We start from the raw sequence: 26,678 nt of genomic DNA on the forward strand, positions 1-26,678 counted from the left end.
TATGTTTCCTGACATTCACAGACTTCTTAAAATTTAGGGATGCTTTTTCCCTGCCACCCAGCTGATCTCTGAGCTATTTCCCTGGGCTTTAGTTGCTATGTAGTTTTAGTACTTTCATTTAAAAGATAAATTTGCTTCTAAAGAAATTCTTGACCCTTAAAACCACATAATATAATCATAGAATATTAGACCTAAAATCAACTTCCAGAAGTCCAGATCCCCCTGGTTTTTTTTGTTTTTTTTTTTTGTTTGTTTGTTTTTTTGTTTGTTTGTTTTTTTTTTTTGCAAATAAGAACTTACATATATCCTTAGAAGTGACGTGCCTTGGCCCAGGGGCCAGGCTGTGACTTAAAGTCAGAGCTAGCAGGCCAGATCTCCTAATTCCCAGCCATGTAGTTTCAGCTCCAGACTGCCTTGCTCCCTGCTGCCCTGTTCTGAATTAGTTTTCCCTGTGTTCTGCTCTGTGGCCAAACTGCTCTCCTGGTCTGTCCTCTTGTACTACTCTAGTAACAAGAATGGTCAAGAGTTTGTGATCATCATTCAAGTGAAGGGCAGGGGATAGCCAGTAAAAAACAATGTGTTCGAAGTGTACATGTCCAAATGTGTTGTATAGGAAACTCACATTATCCCTGATTAAATCAATTTGAATGAGCTGATATATATACTTACCTATTGATAATAGAGAATGCTTTCCTTGGGGACATCTGTGAAACTGTGGGTCCTTATTACTAGCATCATTCCTAAATAAAAGAACTGAAAATGCAATTGCTATTTCGTTACTATCTCTTAGGAATATTTGGACTATAACTGCTGACTATAGTGTGGATGATGCTTAAATGATTTTAATATGATAGTAATGGCTATGGTTCACTGAATGAGTTTTATGTACCAGGCCCCATGCTAAGAATATTATCTCATTAAATCCCCATAACAACTCTATGAGATTAATATTATCTCCCTTTTACAGATGAGGAAATTGAAGCCGGGAGTTTAGCTAAGATGTAGTATTTGAACCCAGGTCTCTTTAACCTCAACTTCATAATTATTTGTCTACCTCCTTCTCTAAGTGCATAACTGAGCTCTGCTGTATGGTCTTCATGCCTTCTAATGCTCACCAAAGATGCTGAACCACCAGCTAAAATTGTGCTTGTTTACTTCTTGCCACACAGCTTGCCAAGGCCCGTCTATGGCCGATGTTGTGTTCCTATTGGATATGTCAATCAATGGAAGTGAGGAGAACTTTGACTATCTTAAAGGATTCTTGGAAGAAAGTGTATCTGCCCTTGACATAAAGGAAAATTGCATGAGGGTTGGCCTTGTGGCCTATAGCAATGAGACAAAAGTGATAAATTCACTGAGCATGGGCATAAATAAGTCAGAGGTTCTCCAGCATATACAGAACCTTTCTCCCCGAACTGGGAAGGCCTATACTGGAGCTGCCATCAAAAAGCTCAGGAAGGAAGTTTTTAGTGCACGGAATGGCAGTCGGAAGAATCAGGGGGTGCCCCAGATTGCTGTGCTGGTGACCCACCGAGATTCAGAAGACAACGTGACAAAAGCAGCTGTTAACCTCCGACGGGAGGGTGTGACCATCTTCACCCTGGGCATAGAGGGCGCCAGCGACACCCAGTTGGAAAAGATAGCGTCCCACCCTGCTGAGCAGTATGTCTCCAAACTGAAGACCTTCGCTGACCTGGCTGCTCACAACCAGACATTTCTGAAGAAGCTGCGGAACCAAATAACACACACAGTCTCTGTCTTTTCAGAGAGGACTGAAACGCTCAAATCTGGTAAGGTCTTCTGCTGAAAGAAGGGTTGTTTGGATTCTTTTTTTCTTCCCTTTCAAATATTCTGTATACAAAGTGGATTGGCTTGGGAAGATGTGGATGGGAAGGATAAGTTCCTAATTTTTTTACTTGAGCTTGAAAATATGAAGCCTAATTTGGGGACAATAAAAGCCATTGAGGTGTTGGCATGGGGAGAAGAGATTTCCCCTTTTAGTTCCTCTTTTGTGCAGCTTTAATTGGATTTGTTACTCATCCATGCTCCAGAATACCTTCCTTTGCTATTTTTCTCTCTTCTTTTGTCTTTCTCTCTTTTGCCTCTCACGTTCCCCTGCTCTTCCCTTTATTTCTTTATTCTTTTTGTACTTTTCTCACCTAAATCATCTTCCCTCATTTACCAAATTCCAATTTAGAGAATAAACAGGAGTGTGATTTGAATGAAGAAAAAAGTAATTATGTAATTTGTTGTGGGGTACCATTCTAGCATCTACCAGTGCAGGGACAGAGACAGAGGGTGATGTATCTTACGTTTCATATATACACTTATAAATATTTTTAGTGTATTGGTATACATATAGATGTGTATATTCTTCCATAAATATTTATAGCATATTTACTACAAATGTCATTGTCTCACTCATGAATAGTATCCTTAGTTAGTTGACTAGGAGCGGGTAAGGAGTAAATAATTTGCTCAAGAGAGTTCATGTGCCCACAATGTCCAGTTAAATACCTGTCCAGTTAAACACCTTCTCCATTTCCCAACACACTACTTGACTTTTTGCTAAGCAGTTATTTACTAATGGGTAAAGTGTCTTGTAAAAAGCAGCTTCAAATTTTTTAAATCTCCTACTATATTCAGATTTATCCTGATTCATGGCAGAGAATTGGGGCAATAGTCTTAAAGTGTCAGAAGCGATTCATTTGGCTGAAGGGATGTGAAGATTCCCCCATTTTAAGCTAACAAAGCATGTATTTTAAGCCTAGAAGCTGTTTCCCATTTTTCTGTCTGAAGAGGTTCATATTTGTTCTTCTTTCCATCTGCTCTCATTTCTTCTTCATGCTTGCTCAAATGCCACATGCAACTTATTGATTCCTTTTTAGGTTGTGTGGACACTGAGGAAGCAGACATCTATCTGCTTATCGATGGCTCAGGGAGCACCCAGGCCACAGATTTCCATGAAATGAAGACCTTCCTGTCAGAGGTGGTAGGGATGTTCAACATTGCTCCCCATAAGGTGCGGGTTGGGGCCGTTCAGTATGCTGACAGCTGGGACTTGGAATTTGAGATCAATAAATACTCTAACAAGCAGGATTTGGGAAAGGCCATTGAGAATATCAGGCAGATGGGTGGGAATACAAACACAGGCGCAGCACTGAATTTCACACTGAGTCTGTTGCAAAAAGCAAAGAAGCAGCGAGGAAACAAAGTTCCATGCCACCTTGTTGTTCTGACAAATGGCATGTCCAAGGATAGCATCTTGGAGCCTGCAAACAGACTGAGAGAAGAGCACATCCGAGTTTATGCTATTGGTGTCAAGGAGGCCAACCAAACACAGCTGCGAGAAATTGCAGGAGAGGAAAAGAGAGTGTATTACGTGCATGACTTTGATGCATTGAAAGACATAAGAAACCAAGTTGTTCAAGAAATCTGTACTGAAGAAGGTAAGAGAAATCGTGGCTTTTCCTACTGACCTTCACTCGCAAATTGCCATCCTGGCAATAATTGACATTGCTGGTTTAGAAAAACAAAATAAATTACTAAGTTGAGATTTGTTGACTTGTGTAACTGTGTTCTCTAGAACAAAGCTAAGAGCCCGTTATACTGTTGTTCTAAATAATATCTGAGGCATAAGAAAAATATTTGGAGGAATTTCCCTAAGTATTAATTAGCTTCCTCTCACAATTTCCTGCCAGGATAGATATATGAGTGTACACCACATGTGTAATATGATAAAATGATTTCAGATTGTAAGGAGTACTTCAGGTTTGTTTTAATGTCTTTTTATACAGCTTTTATGAACTCTTTTAGAGCTATATCATTTAGAGCTCCGGTTTTCAACCAGGTGTGATTTTGCACCCTTAGAGGTTATTTGTCAACACCTAGAGACATTTCTGATGGTCATAACTGGAGGGTGCTCCTGTCATCTAAGAGGTAGAGGTCAGGGATACTGCAAAGCATTTTACAGTATCCTACAATGCACAGACTTCCCACAGTAAAAATGATGCCCAAGATGTCAGTGGTGCTGAGGTTGAGTAACCCTGAGTTATGTATTTAAGCAAATTACTAAATAACAAATAGAATATTCTACTTTTATTGTCTTCTATGCTTTATTTACTACTAATTATTACTAAGTACACACTTCAATATAAAATTATTTGTGTTTTCGATTTTCCTGTTTACTCTGAACTTTTTACATGTAGCTGACTTGAATAAACATCACAGTTTTTCCTATGCAGCTTGCAAAGAGATGAAAGCCGACATCATGTTTCTGGTGGACAGTTCTGGAAGTATAGGACCTGAAAACTTCAGCAAAATGAAAACATTTATGAAAAACCTGGTGAGCAAGTCTCAGATTGGACCAGATCGGGTGCAAATTGGTGCAGTCCAGTTCAGCGACATCAATAAGGAAGAGTTTCAGCTCAACAGATTCATGTCCCAAAGCGACATTTCAAATGCAATAGACCAAATGGCTCACATTGGACAAACCACCCTGACTGGTAGTGCCCTGAGCTTTGTGTCTCAGTACTTCAGCCCCACCAAGGGCGCCCGGCCCAACGTCAGAAAGTTTCTCATCCTCATCACGGATGGTGAAGCTCAGGACATAGTAAAGGAACCAGCGATAGCGCTTCGGCAAGAAGGTGTAATCATCTATTCTGTGGGAGTGTTTGGCTCCAATGTCACCCAGCTTGAGGAGATCAGTGGGAGGCCCGAGATGGTTTTTTATGTTGAGAATTTTGACATTCTGCAGCGCGTTGAAGATGATCTTGTTTTTGGAATATGCAGCCCCCGTGAAGGTAGGCATGGGCATACTCACTAGCAGGACTATCTGAACAACAGATGTCTTTTTTAGCCTCTGTTTCTTGAATTTAATTCTATTTACATATTGTAAACTTTTGGTTTAATTGAAATGTTTCTCCTAGTGGCTTTGACCTGTTGAATTAAACAGACAGTGAGGAAGAGTTTTGGTTTACCTAGACCCATTCCCATTTGTAGGTAAATAGCACTACAGTGATGGATCTCCATTTAAGAAAAATGGTATCATACCAGTTCTTAGATCAGGTTCCCTAGAAGCAGAAGCTAAGTCAGGGGCTCTTTGGAAGTGATTTATTGAGGAGGTATATTCAGAAGGGGTGTAGGAAACAGGTCAGGGCATGGGTAGGAACTGAACAAGGAAATCACCTTAGCTGGAGTCTAGTTTGGCCTGATCCCATGGGGAGCTCCAGACCATGAATTACAGAGCTGGTCCTACCTTGAGGCGAGGGGCTCAGCCTTGTGTACCCTGTGTCACTGGGCTACATGTGGATTGCTGAGGCAGGCCTGGCATTTATCCTCCTGGGCAAGGTGGCTCCTCTTTGACCTACACATCTACTATATGTGGTGCTTATTTTTGCAATTTCTAAAGACCAATACTTGTATCAAATGAGATAATGTTTGTGAAAACACTTTGATAGTTATTAAATTTTATAAAGGAGGAATATAGTAAGAGAACTTGAGCAATGGTTGCTTCAAAGGAAGTAAGGAACCTTGACCCCACTGTCTTCCCATGAAACCACAGAGTAATGGAAATGATCAAAAGTAATGGAAATGTAGAGTAATGGAAATGATCAAATAAAAGCTCAGCAAATATAAGCGGCTGATTTATACATGACCCATAGGGCTTGATGACAGAGGCATTCTGAAAATGAAGGACATAGATCTTCATGGAGTTTAAAGGGAAGAGAGGAACATTGTTTGCTTATTCAAATAACAGTTCTGTTCAACTCCCACTGGAAGGTTTGGTGCTCATGATCTGTATTTTGTAGAAAAAGAGTACACCTGGTTTCTATTTCCTGGTAATTTCGCCCAGAACAAATATGAACTTTCTGAAGCGTTCTGACACTGAGTAATCTATCCCCAGTCTCCTGGGTAATCCAAGCAGGCTTCCCAGGCAGTCAAAGACCATGGGGACATAGTTCTTCTACGTAAATTCCCAAGTAGAGCCAGCCTTTCTTGGGAATTTGGTTGATGGCCCTGTACACATGGCCTGCAATTAGTGGGGATAAGTACAATGGCTGTAAGGTTTTCAACAGCCCTTACATAGCCAGCAAGTGGCTGGTGAAAGAAGAAAATGTGGCAAGCCTCTGGGGGGTGGGTGCTTTCTCACAATTCCATTCCTCAAGAATGGATGAGTTAATGTTTGGATCATACCTTTCTATGGCCTGTAGAGAGAATGTGCTACATAAGGACTAAATAACAAATCATCTTACAATTCCCCTTCTCCAGAATGGATGAGTTAGTTTTGGAACACTGCACCTTTCGAGGGAACATGCTACACATGGATTAAGAATTAATTGGGTCTTTCCTGCTTTTCTGTTCCATGGTGCTGACCTCAGATTTAAAAAGTTAATAGGAGCATCATGCTAGAACAGCTTAGTTGGACCAAGTGCGAAGTGGGCTTATTTCTATGATGAAACCCAAAAATGAAAATAGATGTTTCAAAAAAGTCAAAAAGTGAGGAAAAAGTAACTTTGAAAAGTTAGCCATCAGAGAATCATGAAAAATATACAGTGTTGCCAAATTCATTTTCATTTGGTCATTTCCCCAAGGTTTATATTAAGAATACAAATCTCAAGATCGTGGCTAAAATAAAAGAAAAAAAATAGTATAAATGGAAGCACATGTTGGAGAAACCACTTATACAGGGAAATTTACACAGAATTGATTTTTTTAGTCCAAAGGTTTTAAAATATTTTATTCCTGGCAATCCTGTGATTGTCACTTCACCCCATCCCAATCCCTGCAGTGGGCCCCCACTGACTCCCGCCTTATCTTACAAGCTCACCTAAGTGAGTATTAACTGTATACTTCCAGCACCAATGTATGTGTATTGTCTCTCTTATCCAGGGAACTGACATTCTAATGCACAGCATGATCCCCATGGAGAGAAAACACTAGCAATTTATAAAAAGGTTGAGGCGTTTCCCATGCTGTGCAAAGCTAATCTCATATGGTTTACCTCTCTCTTCCTCTTTCAGAATGCAAACGGATTGAAGTTTTAGATGTTGTGTTTGTCATTGATAGCTCTGGCAGCATTGACTATGATGAGTATAATATCATGAAGGATTTTATGATTGGCTTAGTGAAAAAAGCTGATGTGGGCAAGAATCAGGTCCGGTTTGGGGCTCTGAAGTATGCTGATGACCCAGAGGTGCTGTTTTATCTGGATGACTTTGGCACAAAACTGGAGGTAATTTCAGTGCTCCAGAATGACCAAGCCATGGGTGGCAATACTTATACTGCTGAGGCACTGGGCTTCTCAGACCACATGTTCACTGAAGCCCGGGGCAGCCGCCTGAACAAGGGGGTCCCCCAAGTCCTCATTGTGATCACCGATGGGGAATCCCATGATGCTGATAAACTCAATGCCACGGCAAAGGCCTTGCGGGACAAAGGCATTCTTGTCCTGGCTGTGGGGATTGCTGGTGCCAATCCCGTGGAGCTGTTAGCCATGGCAGGATCAAGTGACAAGTACTTCTTCGTGGAGACTTTTGGAGGTCTGAAGGGAATATTTTCAGATGTGACAGCCAGTGTCTGCAACTCTTCAAAAGTAGGTAAGTTTTGCCAACTAAGTTTTTCCTAATTATTAGCAGAGGGACAAATGAGAGAGAAAGCAAAGCAATAGCTCTCAGGAGCAAGAGAGGAGAGAAGGAGCTCTAATTGTTTCATAGGACTTTCTATATTATAAAGTCTCAGGGTTGGAAAGACCTCAGGGATATTTCATTCAGACTCCTCCCCAAAGAGAGATACTTTCTGCAGCATTCCTAATCACTTCTTCCTAAACTCTTCTAATGATGGGGAATTCAAAAGTTGTTTTGTTTTGTTTTGTTTTGGCTTTTTTTTTTTTTAAGACAGGGTCTTGCTCTGTCACCCAGGCTGGAGTGCAGTAGCATGATCACAGCTCACTGCAGCCTCAACTTCCAGGACTCAGGTTATCATCCTGCCTCTGCCTCCCCAAGGAGCTGGGACTACAGATGTGTGCCATGAGGCATGGCTAATTTTTTTTTTTTTGTAAAGACAGGGTTTCACTATGTTGCCCAGGCTGGTCTCAAACTCCTGGATTCAAGCCATCTGCCCCTCTTGGCCTCCCAAAGTGCTGGGAGGCCACTACAAGTGTGGGCCACTACACTTAGCTGAATTCACCAGTTTTGAACAGCCTTCATTAGAACACAAATATGCTTACAAATTTTTCCACCCATTAGTTCTTTTTCCTCTTTATGCAAGAAATCAAATTCTCCTCCTAAGAACCAGCTAGAATTGCCTGAAGTCGTCTTTCCTTCAGGCTAGAAGTCACCAGTTTCTTTGCTTATTTCAATTGTGGCACAAGGTCATTTAAAATGTGAAGCCCAGTATTAAAAACTCTGTTCCAGCCTCAGAGGTTTCCAGGACAGAGCAGAGTGGGGCTTCTATTCTGGCAGCTGGAGATTGCATTGCTGCATGTATGTATGTATTCCTTCCTTCATCATTTTACTATCATTTTATACTTTTGGTTCAGAGAAAGATTGTTCTCTACTTAGTTTCCTGAGTATTTTTCCCAAGATGTATTTTACTAAAGATACTAAATGTTTTTACTAGATGAATTGGTATTAATTCATGATTCCAACATCTAGATATAGTAGTTCTTTTTAAAACTCATCTAACTTCTCTGGTTTTCCTAAGCCTTGCCTCCTTAGAATGTAGCTATTATCTTTTTCTGTCACAAAACTAATAAAATCTTTCTGGGTCTTACTGAAAACTGGGACAAATCTCTTCCTTCCTTGTAGCCATTGTCTAAAATTGGATCTATCCTTCTCCAGTTCACTGTAGAAGTTGACATTGCATTTTCATATTGAAAATTCTCCTTGGGACAGAAGAACAGTACTAGATTTCCTTTATTGAAATCTGAAACAAAGTAATTTAATAAGTTAGCCAATTCCTAAAGGATCGATTTACCATATTTCTTCTTATCACTTCCTTGCTTACCTGGACTTCAGGAATCTCAGACACCTTTAATATTTCTGAGGCTATGATGAGAAATAAGCTCGGAGAGTGGTGAGATCACTGGGGGAATTCATGGAAACAGTCATGCTTACCAGAAAGCTAAGGAACACACATGTGCCAAGCATAACTCATTCATTGGCAGTGGTCTCTCATGTTCTTCTTGTTTTATATTTGCTGTGTTAATATGGGGGAAGCATCTTTATATTGCATTGCTTGTTCACAAATATTTTTCTCAAATAGATATTTTTGCCTACATACAGCAGAAAGGGGCTGATAAAAAGGAAAACGGACTAGATACAGACCAAAAGGCATCCTTTTAAAACCTCTTCTCAATATGCCCTAATGAACTAGAAAAATATTTATTGGCTCAAATGACAAGGAAGGCTAAGTCAATAATATGAACCATCTGCCTCTTTGTTTGAATCCCTAAATGTATGTGTGTTTTGTTTTCTCTTGATGTGCTACTATTGTCACCCGGCTTTCTGGAAGAGCTGAGGCTAGGTTGTAGATGAGAACAAGTTTTCCGTAGCGCTGGCCCCGATTCTCTAGCATCTCAGAAAATAAAATGGCCTAATACCAAATCAACAAGCCAAGAGAAGCATAAAAAGATGTGTGAGTGATTCATGCCTTGTACTGACTTTAAGAACTGATCATTCACCTTTATTTCCTCTACAATTAATGTGACTACATGCTAGCCTAAGATAAGAAACCACTTTCAGAAATATTTCTATATAGCTGCAAACATTTTTTTTTTTTTTTGAGATGGGGTCTTGCTCTGTCGCCCAGGCTAGAGTGCAGAGGCACGATCTCGGCTCACCGCAAGCTCCGCCTCCCGGGTTCACGCCATTCTCCTGACTCAGGCTCCCGAGTAGCTGGGACCACAGGCACCCACTACCACACCCAACTAATTTTTTTTAGTTGAGCCTGGGTTTCACCGTGTTAGCCAGGATGGTCTCGCTCTCCTGACCTTGTGATCTGCCTGCCTTGGCCTCCCAAAGTGCTGGGATTACAGGAGTGAGCCACCGTGCCCGGCCTATAGCTGCAAACATTGAATTTACTCTTGGTAGATTAAGGAAGGAATAACAATCTGGGTTTTCTGTTGTTCCTTCTCTTCTTTGTAGATTGTGAAATTGACAAAGTAGATCTTGTTTTCCTTATGGATGGTTCAACTAGCATTCAGCAAAATGACTTCAAGAAAATGAAGGAATTTCTGGCATCTGTTGTTCAAGACTTTGATGTCAGCCTCAACAGAGTGCGTATAGGAGCGGCCCAGTTTAGCGATACCTATCACCCAGAGTTTCCACTGGGAGCTTTCATAGGTGAAAAAGAGATATCGTTTCAGATTGAAAACATCAAGCAGATCTTTGGAAACACACACATCGGTGCTGCACTCAGGAAGGTGGAACATTACTTCAGGCCAGACATGGGCAGCAGGATAAATACAGGTACCCCACAGGTGCTGCTGGTCCTTACAGATGGCCAGTCCCAAGACGAGGTGGCCCAGGCCGCGGAAGCCCTGAGACACAGAGGTATCGACATCTACTCCGTGGGCATTGGGGATGTGGATGACCAGCAGCTCATTCAGATCACCGGGACTGCAGAGAAAAAACTGACAGTGCACAACTTCGATAAACTGAAGAAGGTCAATAAAAGGATCGTTCGCAACATCTGTACCACAGGGGGTGAAAGCAGTAAGTATTTAGCAAGTTCTTCATACCGATTCCCTACACCATCTTCTCTGGCATTTTCTTCAAGCTCCATTGTCATCCCCTGGGGCTAGTGGGAGAATTTAGATTTGTGCCTCTGGATTTCAAATTGAGCTTTTCACAGTTATTAAATATTTGTCTTAACCTGTGGATTGAGAAACAGGGTGTTTGATATCCTGTGCCCTTTTTTCTCCCCATCTCCTGGGGGAGCATGCCTCCTTTGTGAGTAGGAATGCCTGCCTTCAGGTGTGAGGAAAAGGCCATTGTTTGCAATCTGGCTGGTTTCAGAGGTTGAAGAGCAATACCTCAAAGAAAGGAAATATTTGACTGATTTTTGGTTGCTTGGCAATAGGGCCTATAGGGCTGCCAAGAGCTGTGGTACAGGTAGGTAAGAAACCTCCCTAGAGGTTTATATCTTTATTATGAAATTTTACTGCAGAAGTTAGTAAATATCTTCTTTACAATTAGTGCATTTTGACACTTTTTTCAACAGATGGAAGTAAAGTGTCTTAAAGGAGAAGTCACTTTTTCTGTTATAAAGGCACCCTATGCATTGGTTATGATTCTGTATAACTACCCGTGGTAAACATTAATCCCAGATTTCCAGTCAAAAAAAAAAAAAAGTTGCAAGGTCATTAAGAGGCAGCTCTGAAGACAGACAGCCTGACAGCAGATCCCTGCTCTATGGCCATTTTTTTCTGGGACAAGTTGCCTAACTTCTCTAAGTTTAATTTTCTCACCTTTGAAATGTGAATAATAGCAGTACCTAGTTCAAAAGAACATTGTGAGGATTAAATGAGAAAATGCATATTTAAACTTTAATAAGCATAAAACCTGGGATATAATTATAAAGTGCCTTCATTTTTATCTACCAGTGAGCATTAAATTTATGAATGGGAGCTAGCTCTTCCTTTGCCCCTCGTCACTTTCAGGAAATAAAATAACCTTCTTTTGGTGATTAATATGTCCATCCCAGTGTAATGTTAAAACTTTACATTTTATTCAAGGTTACCCCACATTTCCAACTTGGTACAAGCTGCCTTGCTGTGAGAGAAGTGGTTGACATTTTACCCAATGTCCCCAGACTTTGACTGCACTCCCCATCTTCCAGGTGCTGCTCCATCTTACTAACCATAGTTTCTGGCCTCTCCAGAAGGAGAAGGTACTAGGAAAGGGGGAACAACTAAAAGGGTGCAGGAAAGTTTTTAATCTGATGGCCTTTATCAGGAATTGGTTTTCTCTGACAATAGCCCATGTCTAAAGCTGGGTCCATTCATAGGTCTTTCAAACATTCCACCTCCTGCCCCACATCATCACCTCCCCAACCAAGCCACCTTTGTCTAAAGATCTCTCCATCACAGTGTTTTTTGTTTTTTTTTTAGGAGGGTAAGTATGTCTCTATTCCAGAGTGTCCCTTATGCCTTTCTCAGCCTCTGGGCATCTGGTGATGCCTCCAGCTTTGTTCTGCTGAGGTTTCTCTGCCTCCTCCAGGGGCTTCTTAGATGGAAGATCAGAGGAGCCCACAACATCTTGCTTTTCTACTCAGCCATATCAGCTCCATGGTCAACAATAACATATCGATTGCCCTAATAAAAACTGGGAATCACAGCCCTCCTGCGTGATTGCCTCTTCTTTGTAGGGAGGGCAATATGCCATCCTGTGTCTCATGCTTTAGAATTTCCAGGATTAGGTTATCTCCAGATTATCTCTGAAAGCCCCTCTCTCAGCTTGAAAAGGAAGTCGCCCACTCTCTTTGCATATATGTGTGTGTGCCTGATGGGAGAGCCCACAACACATCAACAGCTCTGTCCAAACACTTTTCCAAACTGCAGTCTCAAATCTTTAATAAGACCTGATGTGCAGGTTAAAGGTTAAGAGTTCTGTAGTTGATTTGGGACTACTGACTCTCTAAGTCCTGCTTCACATACTTTGGAATGTATCTGATTACCTCAGCCAAACCTTCCACATTAATTTCTTGTTTCATGTGAAATACTCAAGCCCAATTATTAGGCAGAAAATTCTCTCTGAACCATCCAGTTTCTATCTGAGTGTGATGAAAGAAAACCATGTGGAAAGTAAAAAACAGAAGTATGAACTCCAAGTAGTTAATGAGTTATTTTTTAAATAGTCATGAAGGCAAAAAAAATAAGAAAAATACTCTATATTAAGATAAACTTGAGGTTATTACTCCAGCAAGGAAGAATGTGAGGCAGGCTGTGAGCTGAGGACTGATGAGGCTGGAATGAACACTGATAAAGCTTCAAAGGCATGTACAAATATATTAGGGGATGCCAGTTCTTTTTAAACTATAAATCCCACAACAAGGAAATCAGACAGTAGCTGGGTACGGTTCAAAACAAACTGGACTTAAGGCCTGAACACTTGCTGTGCTTCTTATTAAAATATGCATAACTTTGGAGATGTCACTACCATTTCTGAGTCTTAGTTTTCTGGTTTGTAAATCTAAATAATCTCTAAAGGTTCCTCTAATTGTATACTGTGATTCAACATACGTGAAAGGGAGGTCAGCCGCATGGAGGTATGAGGGAGGTGACTAAGAATCATTATTTTTTGAGCATCTACGAAGGGTCAAGCCTGGTGCTCTAAGCACTTTAAATGTACTATCTCACTCAATTCTCCCAACGTCTTACATGGTTTGTGTTTTTGTTTTCATTTATAAATGTGGAAACTGGGGTTCAAGGGAATATTGGTAGCCTTGTCTAGATCATACAGGAAGTAAGACTAAGCACATTTTGAAACCTAGGGTTGACTGACCCCCATCTGTTCCTCTCACCACCCCCATCCCTGACTTTTTTGTTAAATTAAGCTGTTTTCTTGATATAGTTATTGTCTAGGTTATCTGATATTGACATTATAAAGAACTAATATCTAAGTGTTGTGCTTCACCAATTAATAGCTGGAGCTTATTAAGACATCATAGGTTTGTATCTTTGAAATTGTTTCCACAAGCTGATATTCCCTAAGGAAACCACTTCCTGCTGTCACTTCCAATAGCATAATCTAGTAGTAGAACTAGCAACCTGCATGACTTGTCATCACTGGCTAACCAGGAAGTGGTAGAAAAAGGTGGTTCAGCATGTGGACTCCAGAGAAGTCTGGATCTGAATCCCAAGTGAGAGACACAGTGTTAACTGTGAGATCTTGGGCAAGCTTCTCTGTCACAGCTTCCTCATCTGCAAAATGAAAAAGAGCTTCTACTTATTCTGTGTCTTATGAGGAGAAGTGAGACAGTGAATTGGAAGTATATGGTAAGTGTTCATTGAGAGTTAGCTAATATCATAGCATGTTGCTGAGAGTACCATGAAGCGATGTCTTGAATGAAAATTTGTGGAGTAATGGGGTTAGTTCACAGAAGGACAATTTACCAAGAATTCCTTAGTTTAGGGACTTAAATATTTTAGCCACATTTCAGAGCTGTATTCAAATTTAATAAATATACATGGTATTTTCTTAAGCAACTGTTTTTCTCACCTTTATCCATGCTTATTTCCTTGATTTTTCTTTGAGACTGGCTATTCTGTCCACTAGAGGAGACTTTGAGCAATTTTTAGGATGTGGAGGTTCTGCCTATTTTTTTTTTTTAGCATGGAGCCATGATTAGGTAGCAGAGAATCAGGAGCAACTCTCATCTGATGTATCTATCATTATGGATAGATGAATCAAAAGGGAGACTGAGCAAAAGATTAGTCTCATTAGGGTAAGAGACAACCTCAGGATTTGATTCAAGAGATGTGAAAAATATGAGGAAAAAAATAGATGTTCATGTCCAACTTTTCTTAATAAGGAGCTCTTTTTATATTCCTGCCTTAACTGGGTCTGGGTTCTCCAGAAAACAGAGCCTGAAGCAGAGTTTACATGCCAATACTTTATTGGGAGTGCAGTCCCAGGGAAGCAAGAGTGAATGGAAGGGAAGTGATGCGGGAAAGGAGGGAAAAGTAAATACAAGGTAGTATGTTACCAAGTTAGCCACAGCTTAAGAAAGCATAACTGGTGCGTTGGTCATGCAGAACATCACTAGAGAAGCCCTATAAAACCACCGTGTAGACCAGCCCAGCAGGGGGAATAAAGGAGAGGATTTACTTGCCAATTGCTTCCCATCTACTGCCTCTCATAAGTCAGAGTTAACTTCCCTACACTACTGGGTTGCGTTATCCAGCCCCTTATGGAAACTGCTGGGGAAACCAGAAACAGCTCCCACAGTGCACTACACCTAGGGCAGGAAATGGTGAAGGGACCAGGGCCTCCCTAAGTTCACGTGGGTTGCACACGGGCACCAGAGCCAAGGTGGCCGTTCTGCAGTGAGCATGGTGGAGGCTGTGTCAAAGCCAGGCTGTCACTTCCACGGTCAGCAGACTAAGGATGGTGGCAGCTAGGGCTCTTCCGTGGACAAATGTCTACGCCTTGGGAAAGGGAGGAAGCAAATCTGGGAGATATATAAACTGAGTCTCTAACAGTCCCTAGCTATACTTTATAGATCATCCTTTCTTTTTTAATCTAAAATATCCCATCTTTCAAAGTCCCAAAGAGATTTCTCTCCTATCCCAGCTAATAACTGCCACTTTCCCCTTTAAAGTATTTTCTCAAGAATCTGTCTTCTAATCTTACAAATGTACCCTAGCCCCTTGACAGTATTTCTTAATACCAAGAATCTGCCATCATCAGCTCCAATTAAGTACTGTCTTTATAAATTAATAATTAGAATCAGCTTTCGGGCTTGGCAGCAAACAAGAGACTGTAACTGTCTGATCCAATTCACTCTTTTCTGTGCTTTTGTATTTTTACTTTGAAATATATAACCCCCTTATTTTTATAGACAAGAAAATTAATGCCCAGAGAGGATAAGAGTTGCCACAAGTAGTTTGGCAGTAACAGAGTGGTGACCAGAATGTGACTAAAACTGAACTTCTGTCTTCCCGCTCACAGACTTGCCCCCCAGGATTCCACATTGCTATTTGGAGGACTAGTCAAGGGCTCAGCGGGCTACTCTTACTTCTCTTATCACCCTCTGTAGCCAGTCCTGCCAATTACCTTCTTAAATATTTTGCTTTTATTGCTCTTTTCTTATTCCCACTGCTGTTATCCTACTTTAATGCTTCATTATTTCTTTGGAAATCCAATTTCGGCCTTCTCCCTAGCTCACTTCCAAAACTCCCTGCCTCCAGTCCTTTCGAGTCACCAATGGCAGATTCACTTTAAAGCACAACCTGTGTCATGGAAGACTTCAAGACAGGGCTCCTGATTTAAGGGCAGATGTCTCAGTGGAGTTTTTAGGCTGTTGCATGAGAGCCTCTTGCTCAGTATGGTTTGGTGTCTCTCACTGTACTTAGACACATGGTTACTAATTCTGGACTTGTCCACCAAATTCCATTCCTTCTATCACATTATTATGGAATCATTTGTCAATTTAAATTAAACACAAAGAACTTGTTTACCTAAATAAGTTTGTACTTTCAGCAATCTAGACAAAAATTTAAAATACACAATGTTTATAGGCAACAGTTCCCAAGGTCACTTGATGTCATTTTGGTATTTCTGCTGGTTGGTTTTTTTTCACACGATTCTGTTTTCCTTAAAGACATTATCATATCTTGGTTACTATACCTGGTTTTCTGCTCAGGTTTAAACAGTTGTCATCAAAAATGATACTTTCAAGCTCAAGACAGATATGAGAAGACGTAGATGCAAGAGGAATTTTGGAAAGGATATATTCTGCTTTTTTCTAAATAGTTTATCTTATTTTCTGATTAAGAAGAGATTTCCAATAAAATACAGTAAAAAAGATGCTCAATCTTTCAGATTTTTGATAACACTTTGATTTACCTTGAATCTCATGATGAAAATTGACTATCAAATAAGATTTTTGTTTTCCCTCAGTCAATTCTCATTAAAAATCAAGTTGCCAACCCTTGTTTTAAAAGTTGAAATTGATGATTTTGGTTTTAAACATTTGCAGATGTCCAACTGACCAGTGTGTCTGGGAAGTAGTTAGGCATTTGTCTTTACAAGGAATATCTTAAACATTGCTGATCTAAGCAAACCAAATTAAAAACAACCACTCATTCTATCAAGCAAGCTGTATGTGTTCAGTTTGCTGAAAAAAATTAGAGTTTTTAGCCAAGTTAAAAATTCTTGAAAGAAGAGTGTATGAGTCACATGACTTTATTGTTCTCTAATTAACTGCCTTTAGGACACTCAGCTTAAAATATCAAGCCCTTTGTCGTTTCTCCAACTCTTAAGTTTCCCTAGAATTAATAAGAGTAAGAGCAAAGCACTTTAATGCAACACACCTCTAAGTATTTAACCTCAAAATGGCAGTGTCCGTGGCTTCTGGAATGGCTGAGCTCCTGAAAGCAGCACCATCTTTGACATAGTCGAATGTGAATAATTTGGTTACCAGTTTCTTCATTTGTCAGACTTACACCAAGCAAGATCTCAAAGGATCTGAATTTTTTAGTTTTGTTTTTTTTCTTTTCTGAGTGGATGTTAGAAGACAACAAGAGGAATCAAAAAGGCCCTTTTTAGAAAGATAAATCATCAAAACCATTTCTTAGATGAGTCCTTTGTGATTTATTTTTTCTAAATGACTTTATTCAAATGTTCTTAAATTTCCCTTACGATTATTATAATTTAATAATTGTTGAATGCCCTCAATTGATAAGTAGCATTATATGAATGTCTTATTTTAGACTAATTACATTTCCACAGTGTACTTTAGGGATATTTAAATGATTCTGCATGAATTTTTCAATAGCTAAAATAAAATCTTTCAGAATTTCATTATAGAATCATCAGATTTTATATGACCTGAAAAAATAATAATGAACCCTTACACTTTTACAGGTTAGAAAAGAGTTGATTCTTAGCCTCTTCCTTTATTCATTTATGCCTTTCTTTGTGTTCCAACTTTATAACTGAAATAGAATGCCAAGTCTCTTGATTCAGACATGGTGTCTGAGTTAAATAAAGGCGTTTGTTGATTTATTAAGACATGCTTTTCCTTTGAATCCTAGACTGTTTTGTGGATGTTGTGGTGGGATTTGATGTCTCAACTCAGGAGAAAGGGCAGACTTTGCTTGAAGGTCAGCCTTGGATGGAAACCTACCTTCAAGACATCTTACGTGCCATCAGCTCCCTCAATGGAGTAAGCTGTGAGGTGGGCACAGAGACTCAGGTCAGTGTAGCTTTTCAAGTGACCAATGCCATGGAAAAATATTCTCCCAAGTTTGAGATCTACAGTGAAAACATTCTGAATAGCTTGAAGGATATAACAGTTAAAGGACCATCTCTTCTCAATGCAAACCTCTTGGATTCTCTATGGGATACATTTCAGAATAAATCGGCTGCTCGAGGAAAGGTAACATGGATTTATCTTATTTGTTGGTCTATGATTGCAATGAACCCTTTTTAACTCATTTTTCTTTTTTTGAATACTTTCTTAGGTGGTCCTTTTATTTTCAGATGGATTGGATGATGATGTTGAGAAACTTGAACAAAAATCTGATGAACTTAGAAAAGAAGGTACTGAGTATGGAGGAGGAGTGGGAAGGGAGTGCTTATTAACTTTATAATCTCAGAACTAAATTCTGGCTCTTAAATTTCCAGGCTCTTGAATTTTGAATAACACTGATTTTGACAATCTCTGTATTCTGTATGTACTAGGCAGAACAAATGAGCTCTCAGAATATTTTGACATCCACTTTTTTCTTCATGCCTCATGTGTATGAAAGAGCACTGAATACAAAGTCCTATCCTTTGTCTCATATTACTGTATTTCTTCTTCCTGACCTTTCCTGGAGAATGTTCCTTTCTCTCTCGCCCCACATTGTCTAATATTGCTACTTCTTTAGTGTCACCAGAAGAGAATAGTATATTTCTCCTTGACCAGGGAATGAGAGTCAGTTTTCTTCTAACACTCTTAAAGTTCCCAGAGTTGCAAGCATTGTTGGATAAATTTACTCATGTTTTGGGGATTTCTAATCAGTTCCTTCCTTCAGGCCACAGATTGGCCAACCATGGTGTTTGAGATTTTTAAGCTTTGGCACCAGGCTTTTGGCTTTTGAACCAAAAGCTTCTATTCTGAGTCAAACAAGAACATGTGGATGTTCTTGTTTAGTCAAACAAATAAGTTCTTGTTTGACTCAGCATAGAAGTCCTCTTCTGTAAGTGGGTGCTATTTCTGCCCTACCCAGATCTCCTTTACTGGCAGATTCACCTATTCTCTAGCTGCTAACAACTCACAGCTTACTCCTTCTCTGAAGAATTGCCCTTGACCAGTAGAGCTGCCTCACCTGGAAGGTTGCTCTCCACCCTATCCTTGGGCAGCAGATTAGATTACAGAGTTGGACCTTTGCCTCTAAATGACACCAGTGGTGTGGTGCAATTTATGCTCCAGAGCTTCCTGGGATCAGGCTAAATAAAGCTAGACTCCAGCTGCAACTCTGTCTTGCTCAGCAGCTTTCCCTGCCCAATCCTGTTTTCCTCACTCCCTTTCTTCTGAAAGTGCGTCCTCAACAATTTGTGCACCTCCAAATCCTTATCTCAAACTCTGTTTCTAGGGAACCTGACCTAAGACATTACCTCTTAGGTTAGCTAATAGAGGTTGACAGGGCTTTGTCTTTTCTATTTTGTTCTCTCTCTCCAATCTTAAACAAATTGCAAAATTCTCTGAGTTTACTACTAGGGAGTAAGGTTTTTATTTTATCCCTTATTTACTAAATCTGCCTTGTTTTTATTGTCTCTGGTCTTGGCCTTTGTTCATGAGCTGTAATGAAGGTTTTAATTAAGACTGAAAAAAGATACTAGAGTGCTTAGTTGGGATGGGTAGGGTTGTTTTGGTGGTTGCTGTTGTTTTGTTTTCTTTTATTTCAGCTTTTCCTTTGTGGGGAAAAGGTATTTCTCTTGCAAACGACAGTAGAGTTTCTTCCAGGAAGTGCTTTGGAATACCCAGAATTCTAAGACCAAACATCTTTCTTCCAATGCCTACTGAAAAACTAGCAAATGGGTGTCAACTTCAGAAGCTATATTTTGAATAATATCCTCAGATATTTAGATTCTTCAAATGGAAGAGAGAAATCATGGCAATAACGTTCTTTGAAAAGTGTCTAGTTCTTTGAAAGTGACCATCTTTGACATGGTTGAGTGTGAATAATTTGGTTACCAGTTTCTTCACCTGTCAGACTTACACCAAGCAAGATCTCGAAGGATCTCCTGAATTTTTTGGTTTTGTTTTTTTCTTTAATAAAGAAAAGAAAGTGGCTTTCTGTATGGATGAGAAGTATTTCTCTCGCTGGCTTCCCACACTTACACACACAGGACTTCACTTGGTGCTGGGCCCTATGATCTATTCACCTAGGAAAGCTTCCTTAATTTCAGGCCAGGCATCAATATATGTAAAGTATGCAATCATCACTGAACAAGAGGAGACAAGGAAAAAACAATCCTTGATGGTGGACATGGCTGTAAAACTTATGCACATGCAATGGGGCTTAAATTAATTAATTTTTTAGAATTGAATACCCTAGAATCTACTCAGTGATTCTTTATTCTCCCAAGTTTGAAAATCTTTTCTTTCTTAATTCACTGTTAGGAAATTGAAAACATTGTATTTAGGATCATATGACTCATTTATTGGATGAGTCTGAAAGAAGATAGGAGTCCCCTGATACCAAGAAAAGCAGTTATAAATAATAGTTATATGCATATTTCTTGCAAGTCAACAATCCCATGGTTCTTATCACTCTTAAAATTTTACATTTCCTGGATATTATAAGAAAAATCAGATGACAGAAGGTTTCATTTCTCTTATAAGTAGACCCATTAGCATGCCTTCTCTTGATAACTAAACACCAATTGATGTACAAGCATTTCATATCCCAGTCCATTCCACAACCTCTTTTCTCCCCCTCCTCATTCTCATTCTAGAAGAATGACTGACTATCCTGGTTTGTTTGGAACAAGATGGGAACTTTCAACACTGGAACCAGGAAAGTCCCAGGAAATGAGGACAAATTTGTCACCGTATTTTTCTTTGGTGGTTCGTTCGTTCTTTTTTTATTTTATTTATTTATTTATTTTTTTGAGACGGAGTCTTGCCCTGTTGCCCAGGCTGGAGTGCAGTGGCGCCATCTTGGCTCACTGCAAGCTCTGCCTCCCAGGTTCAAGTGATTCTCGTGCGTCTCGTGCGTCAGCCTCCCGAGTAGCTGGGACTACAGGTGCCTGCCACCACACCCGGCTAATTTTTGTATTTTTAGTAGAGATGGGGTTTCACTGTGTTAGCCAGGATGGTCTCAATCTCTTGCCCTTGTGATCCGCCTGCCTCGGCCTCCCAAAGTGCTGGGATTAGAGGCGTGAGCCACCGCGCCTGGCCTCTTTCTTTCTTCCACTGCAGCTAACCATTCTTTTTGCCTCTCTTGGAACTTGAACCTCTCCAATATGTCCCTGAAACTTCATTCTCTTGATTTCTCTCTTCATCTACTCATTTCATATAAAATCATATCATATAAATTTATTTAAGAAGGTGTTCTTGACTCTCAGCCAAGTCCTCGAACATTTATCTATTCTGGTTCATTGGTACCCAATTCTCATCAAACGATTACCCATCAATAATAAAATGAGAAAAATATTGCCAGTGGAGTCAGGTTTACATGAAGCTAAACGTATTTGATTTTAAGACTGCCCTTTATTCCAAGATTATATCTTTAGCACATTTTTATTGTCAAAATATCCTTTGAATGTAGGCTATGGAATTAGGCTATCTGGGTGAAAAACCTAAAAATACTACTTACAGGCAGTCATTTAACCTCTCCAAGTCTGTTTGCTTGTCTGTAAAATAGGACTATAATTATACATACCAATAGAGTTATTTTCGAACCTTACAAATAAGATAATGCCTATAAAGCACTTAACCATTTCCCAGGCACACAGTTTCTATCAACAAATGATAGCACTGTTGTTACTGAATTACTTCCTCCACCATAATGACTGTCAGATTTATTACCATCATTATTTAATGTTCTTACCTAGCAAAATAAGTCATTGGCAACCCTATGTTGGTCCTTAACCAACAGTTTTCTTTGAAATAATTGTATTCATAAAACCCCAAAGCCTCCTAGCCACAGCTCCTGGATGATTGTGTGTCATCTGTTCCTAATTGCTTGACAATAGGCCTGTTACTCTTTTACTACTTATAGTTGCAACTGAGTTATTGATGTCTTATCAGATCATACAGAGCTGTGCTTTTCAAAGTTTAATGTGTATACAAATCACCTGGGGATTTTGTTAAAATACAAATTCTGATTCAGTAAGTGTGGGATGGGGCCTGAGATTCTGTATTTCTGATAAGCCCCCAGGTGATGCCAGTGCTGCTGCTTCAAGGATCCCCCACTGAGTGGCAAAAATGTAGAACATGTATTTTCTGTTTTTGAGACAGGGTTTTGCTCTGTTGCCCAGGCTGGGATGCAGGGGCATAATCACAGCTCACTGCAGGCTCAACCTCCCAGGCTTAAGCGATCCTCCCACCTCAGCCTCCCATGTAGCTGGGACCACAGGCATATGCCACCATGCCCAGCTAATTTTGTAAAATTTTGTAAATTTTTTGTAGAGGTGGAATCTTGCCATGTTGCCCAGGCTGGACTTCCTTGGTGTGTGAATTTCTCTGTACTTTAGCATGCTATGTAGATCTTTTAGAACTGTCTCCTTCAAATCAGGGAACTGGAAGTTGTGTTACAATTTTCCCTGTCTCCAATTTAATTAGTTTTGAAAAAACATAATTCCTTTTGTGCTCTTATTATAGTCTTGTCACTTGTCAGGTTTACATCATGTGTTTGGGGGAAGTGGACAGTAAACTGACTGTTCTTCTTGCAGCTGTTCACTGAGAATAACAATTTAAATATGCTTTCAAAAAACTAAAGTAACCAAACCCACCTCACCTGGAACATTGTAAACTGTGTTGGATAGGCCTGAATGCCCTCATAACTGTTGCTCTGGATGGACCTGCTGATTCAAGTGACTTGGCTGATCTTCCCTATATTGAATTTGGGAAAGGATTTGAGTACAGGACACAGCTCTCTATTGGCATGAGAGATCTTGGAAGCCGGTTGTCAAAGCAGCTGGTAAGTTATTCTGCAAAGGCTGGTGAGCTTAAATTTTCAATTATTTTGTATATAGGTTTAATACTTATGCTTAAGAATTTGAACTTACTGTGTTTATTTGGGAGTGAAGAAAGGTTTTTATGAATTAGTGAACAGCCTAAGTAAGAGGGTTTGTTTGGAAGAAATGTAGTACAGTAAAGAGATGTCAAAGCATGTTTAATTTATACACTTGGCAAAAATAGGAGAAGGAGGAAAGAGGGAAAAAGAAGAAAATTTAAATAGCACCCACAATCATGTCCAAATTATAGCCAAAGAACACAAGTGACAAAAAAAAATCTGAGATGCGAGCGTGAATCGGCCGTTACCTCCACCAGCCAGTTTTCACACCCCTTGCAGATTCTAGGCATAACAACTTTCCATACTGAGTGTAATTCTAGTGTTTAAGATGTGTATTTTTCCTGGGACAAGGCCTGTAAATGAAAGCAAATTATATTTGGAGTTCAACTAGAGAAAGAGCAATCTGCTCTAAAGCTGGAGGAAATGCCTAGTGACAGTAAACCTCACATGTTGTACTTTATGAGCAATTGAAAGATTAGGGGTTGTGACTCCTTGAGATTTCTACCTTATATTCTGTTTGTTTGTTTATTTGAGACAGTCTTGCTCTATAGCCCAGGCTGAAGTGCAGTGTTGTGATCTCAGCTTACTGCAATCTCTGCCTCCCAGGTTCAAGCAATTCTCCCTGCCTCAGCCTCCCGAGTAGCTGGGATTACCGGCACCTGCCACCATGCCCGCCTAATTTTTGTATATTTAGTAGAAACGGGGTTTCGCCATGTTGGCCAGGCTGGTCTCGAACTCCTGACCTCATCTTATGTTCTATTTTTAAATCTAATGCCTATATAAGATGCATCTCAATCGTATTTCTTTCAAAAACATACGAGAATTCAAACTCGAGTGGTAAAGCATCAGCAAGCTCTGTGTGGCTCTACTTTAATGAATTGGTAGTAATTTTGTAATTTGCTTATAACTTATAAAATCTTTAATCGGTATATGAGAACACTTTCCAAGGAAGTGCTAGCTCCTGCTGTTTTCCACCTATAAAATTCATATACACATAGGTATTTAAGCAGCTTGTTCAGTGTTGTAATTATGCAAAAATAATTACATAAAGAATATGAAAGTTTTATTGGAATTCCTTTCTACATGGGAAGACAGTGTTTTTACAAAATGTATCTTTTTTTCCTGTCGACTACTCTTTAAAATCTCTTTGGTAATTCATAGAGGAAGGAAACTGTTCTTCAAACAAACCTATCAGTTTTTGTATATCATATAAATGGAACACTCTACAAGAAAAACTTAATCATAGATCAGTTTTAATGTTAATAGTAATAGATTTGATGCTGTAGAATTTTGGTGATCCAAAGAAAATTGATGTTATCTAATGTAAAATAATAGTATCCATTTTGTTATTGTTTGCTTTCACACATTTCCAGTTTGATTGCTTTTTCTGAAATTGTCAGGAAAAAGAATTTCATAATGTCAGAAAAGGAATGTTATATAGTAGGAAACAATCAAAGGGAGAAAATTGCTAAATGACTATAACAAAAGATTTTCATTTTTCAATGCACTAGAATTTTTTTGGGAAACTTCACAATACAAAGATTGGTTCTACCGCACTAAAGTGAAGTATGACATTTTTTTGAAAATAGAATTTTTCTAAAAGTAAATCTGGTGAGCTAATTGTAAAAACAGAAAGCAATATGTCCTCTATTCAGAGGACGACTAGGTAAGTCCAGCATGACATTTATTAACGTTTTAAAATATATGATATGGATTTTTTTTTTTACCAGAGGATAAAGAGGAATATTCTCCTGTGCCCCAATCCCCTACAGCAAGTGCTTCCAAAATGTTGCATGTGTAATTTGTGTTTTTGAAATCCTATCAGAATTGTTTTGGAAGAGTTAACCATTGGACTTAGTTCCAAGAAATGTTACATTGGGCGCTGTCTAAATTCTCTAGCATACCAAAATTTCACAAAATGAGGAAAATAGCATGCATTCATTTTATTGAACAAAATATTTGGGGCAGAAATATATAGGGAAATCGACAATATCATGGTCAGTGCTAGGGTGAGATGGGGCAGGGACAGACAACCACGTCAGTTGGCACGCACTCAGTTTGCCACAGCTAAACTGATACCAATTTGAAAACACAGAAACATTTTTGAGTTGATTTAGAATACCTCAAATGGTGGAGAGTGCAGATGATAGAAGGAAAGATGGAAGCAAAAAAAAAAAAAATGTTTCATGCATTCTTTCTAAAACACAGTCATTTGAATGGTGACCAGGCTTCTGAAACTGTGGTAGAAGTCTGGATCGCATGGTTGAACTTGTATATGAGATTTGGGAAGCAATACCACCAAATGTAATGTATTTCTTACCCTCTCCCAAGGTCAATGTTGCTGAAAGGACATGCTGCTGTTTGTTCTGCAAGTGCATTGGAAGAGATGGCACAATGGGAGATCCTGGACCACCAGGGAAAAGGGTGATTTTAGTTCAGATTTATGGGTTACTTTGAGTTGTAGTATGTCCTTTAGACATGGGTTTAAGTAGAAATAAGGGGTGATTTTTAACCTCTAAATAGAGCCTCTTATATAAGAGCTTATTATACTCCTCTTTTTATATGTTAAATTAGTCACGGATTTTCCTTGGCATTCTAAATTGTAGTCTTTTTTAAAAGTTTTTGTGGAAGACTCAGGAGAAACAACTGTCAAGATCCTTGATTATCCAGTATTCTAGTACTGATGACAATGATGCAGAAAAATCAGCTGTAATTCCTCATGTTGAATAATGAAAGCCTCTTCCATGTGAATAACCCATTTCAGCATTCATTTTTAATGATGGCAGAGTTATTAAAATCAAGCAGAAGATACTTTTTATACTCTGCTGAAAACCAGGCTAGATCAGATCACTCTCTTATAGCAAAAGATGTTAAGATGTCTCATTCATCTTAAGCCAGGTCAAAATGTTATCACAGATATATAAACAAAAACAGGCTCATTATTTAAAAACAGAAACCAACAACATTGATTCATATATTTCCTAACCAGAAAAAGTATATGTACCCTTATGTAAAAATATTATTTTGAGCTTTAAGAAATGTTTAAATACATATAAACACTGTGGATATGTTATAATGATTTCAATAGTTTGTTTACGTGTGTTTTATTTTTGAATAATTTATAGATAGCACTATAACTCCCAAGTCACCAGGGCTATGTCTCTGAATATGTCTCTGAAAGTTTTTGGACTAATTATTTCCTGAATGTTTCAGCTTCATGTAAAGAGAGTGGTAGATTTTTTTAAAAAGCAAGGCTCAGAAAGAATGGAAAGAAAGGTGTGTGGTCTATTTTTCTATGTGTAGCATAAATCCTAAAAGATTTTTTAATAAAGGGAGAATAATTCTAGTTTATCAGTGGCAAATATAGCTGTGTTGACTTGAATGTTTGTTTAGAAAGAAGCTGTGGAACTATATATAAACCCAGATTTACAATGTTATGATTGACACCCCCTAGAGTTAACTGGACACTTGTCTCAAAATTCCATTTCTTTTTTTTTCTTTTATATATATATATAAAATATATATATATAAAATATATATAAAAATATATAAAATATATATAAAATATATATAAATATATATATATAAAATATATATATATATTTTACTATACTTTAAGTTCTAGGGTACATGTTCACAATGTACAGGTTTGTTACATATGTATACATGTGCCATGTTGGTGTGCTGCACCCATTAACTGGTCATTTACATTAGGTATATC

At 39.0% G+C, this 26,678-nt stretch overlaps 1 protein-coding gene across 1 annotated transcript in view; it reads left to right on the forward strand.

Annotated features, from left to right (window-relative positions):
* Positions 1-26,678, forward strand: part of COL6A6 (collagen type VI alpha 6 chain) — a 167,624-nt gene that overhangs the window by 52,627 nt on the left and 88,319 nt on the right. Inside the window, exons 4-12 of the mRNA XM_054483246.2 lie at positions 1,170-1,790; positions 2,889-3,449; positions 4,245-4,802; positions 7,023-7,598; positions 10,146-10,715; positions 17,762-18,105; positions 18,191-18,269; positions 22,707-22,861; positions 25,289-25,381. Of these exons, the coding sequence (XP_054339221.1) occupies positions 1,170-1,790; positions 2,889-3,449; positions 4,245-4,802; positions 7,023-7,598; positions 10,146-10,715; positions 17,762-18,105; positions 18,191-18,269; positions 22,707-22,861; positions 25,289-25,381 (3,557 nt within the window). The remainder of the gene's footprint in view (positions 1-1,169; positions 1,791-2,888; positions 3,450-4,244; positions 4,803-7,022; positions 7,599-10,145; positions 10,716-17,761; positions 18,106-18,190; positions 18,270-22,706; positions 22,862-25,288; positions 25,382-26,678) is intronic.

Source organism: Pongo pygmaeus, chromosome 2 (genome assembly GCF_028885625.2).
Source record: "Pongo pygmaeus isolate AG05252 chromosome 2, NHGRI_mPonPyg2-v2.0_pri, whole genome shotgun sequence".
In the NCBI taxonomy this organism is placed as follows: domain Eukaryota; kingdom Metazoa; phylum Chordata; class Mammalia; order Primates; family Hominidae; genus Pongo; species Pongo pygmaeus.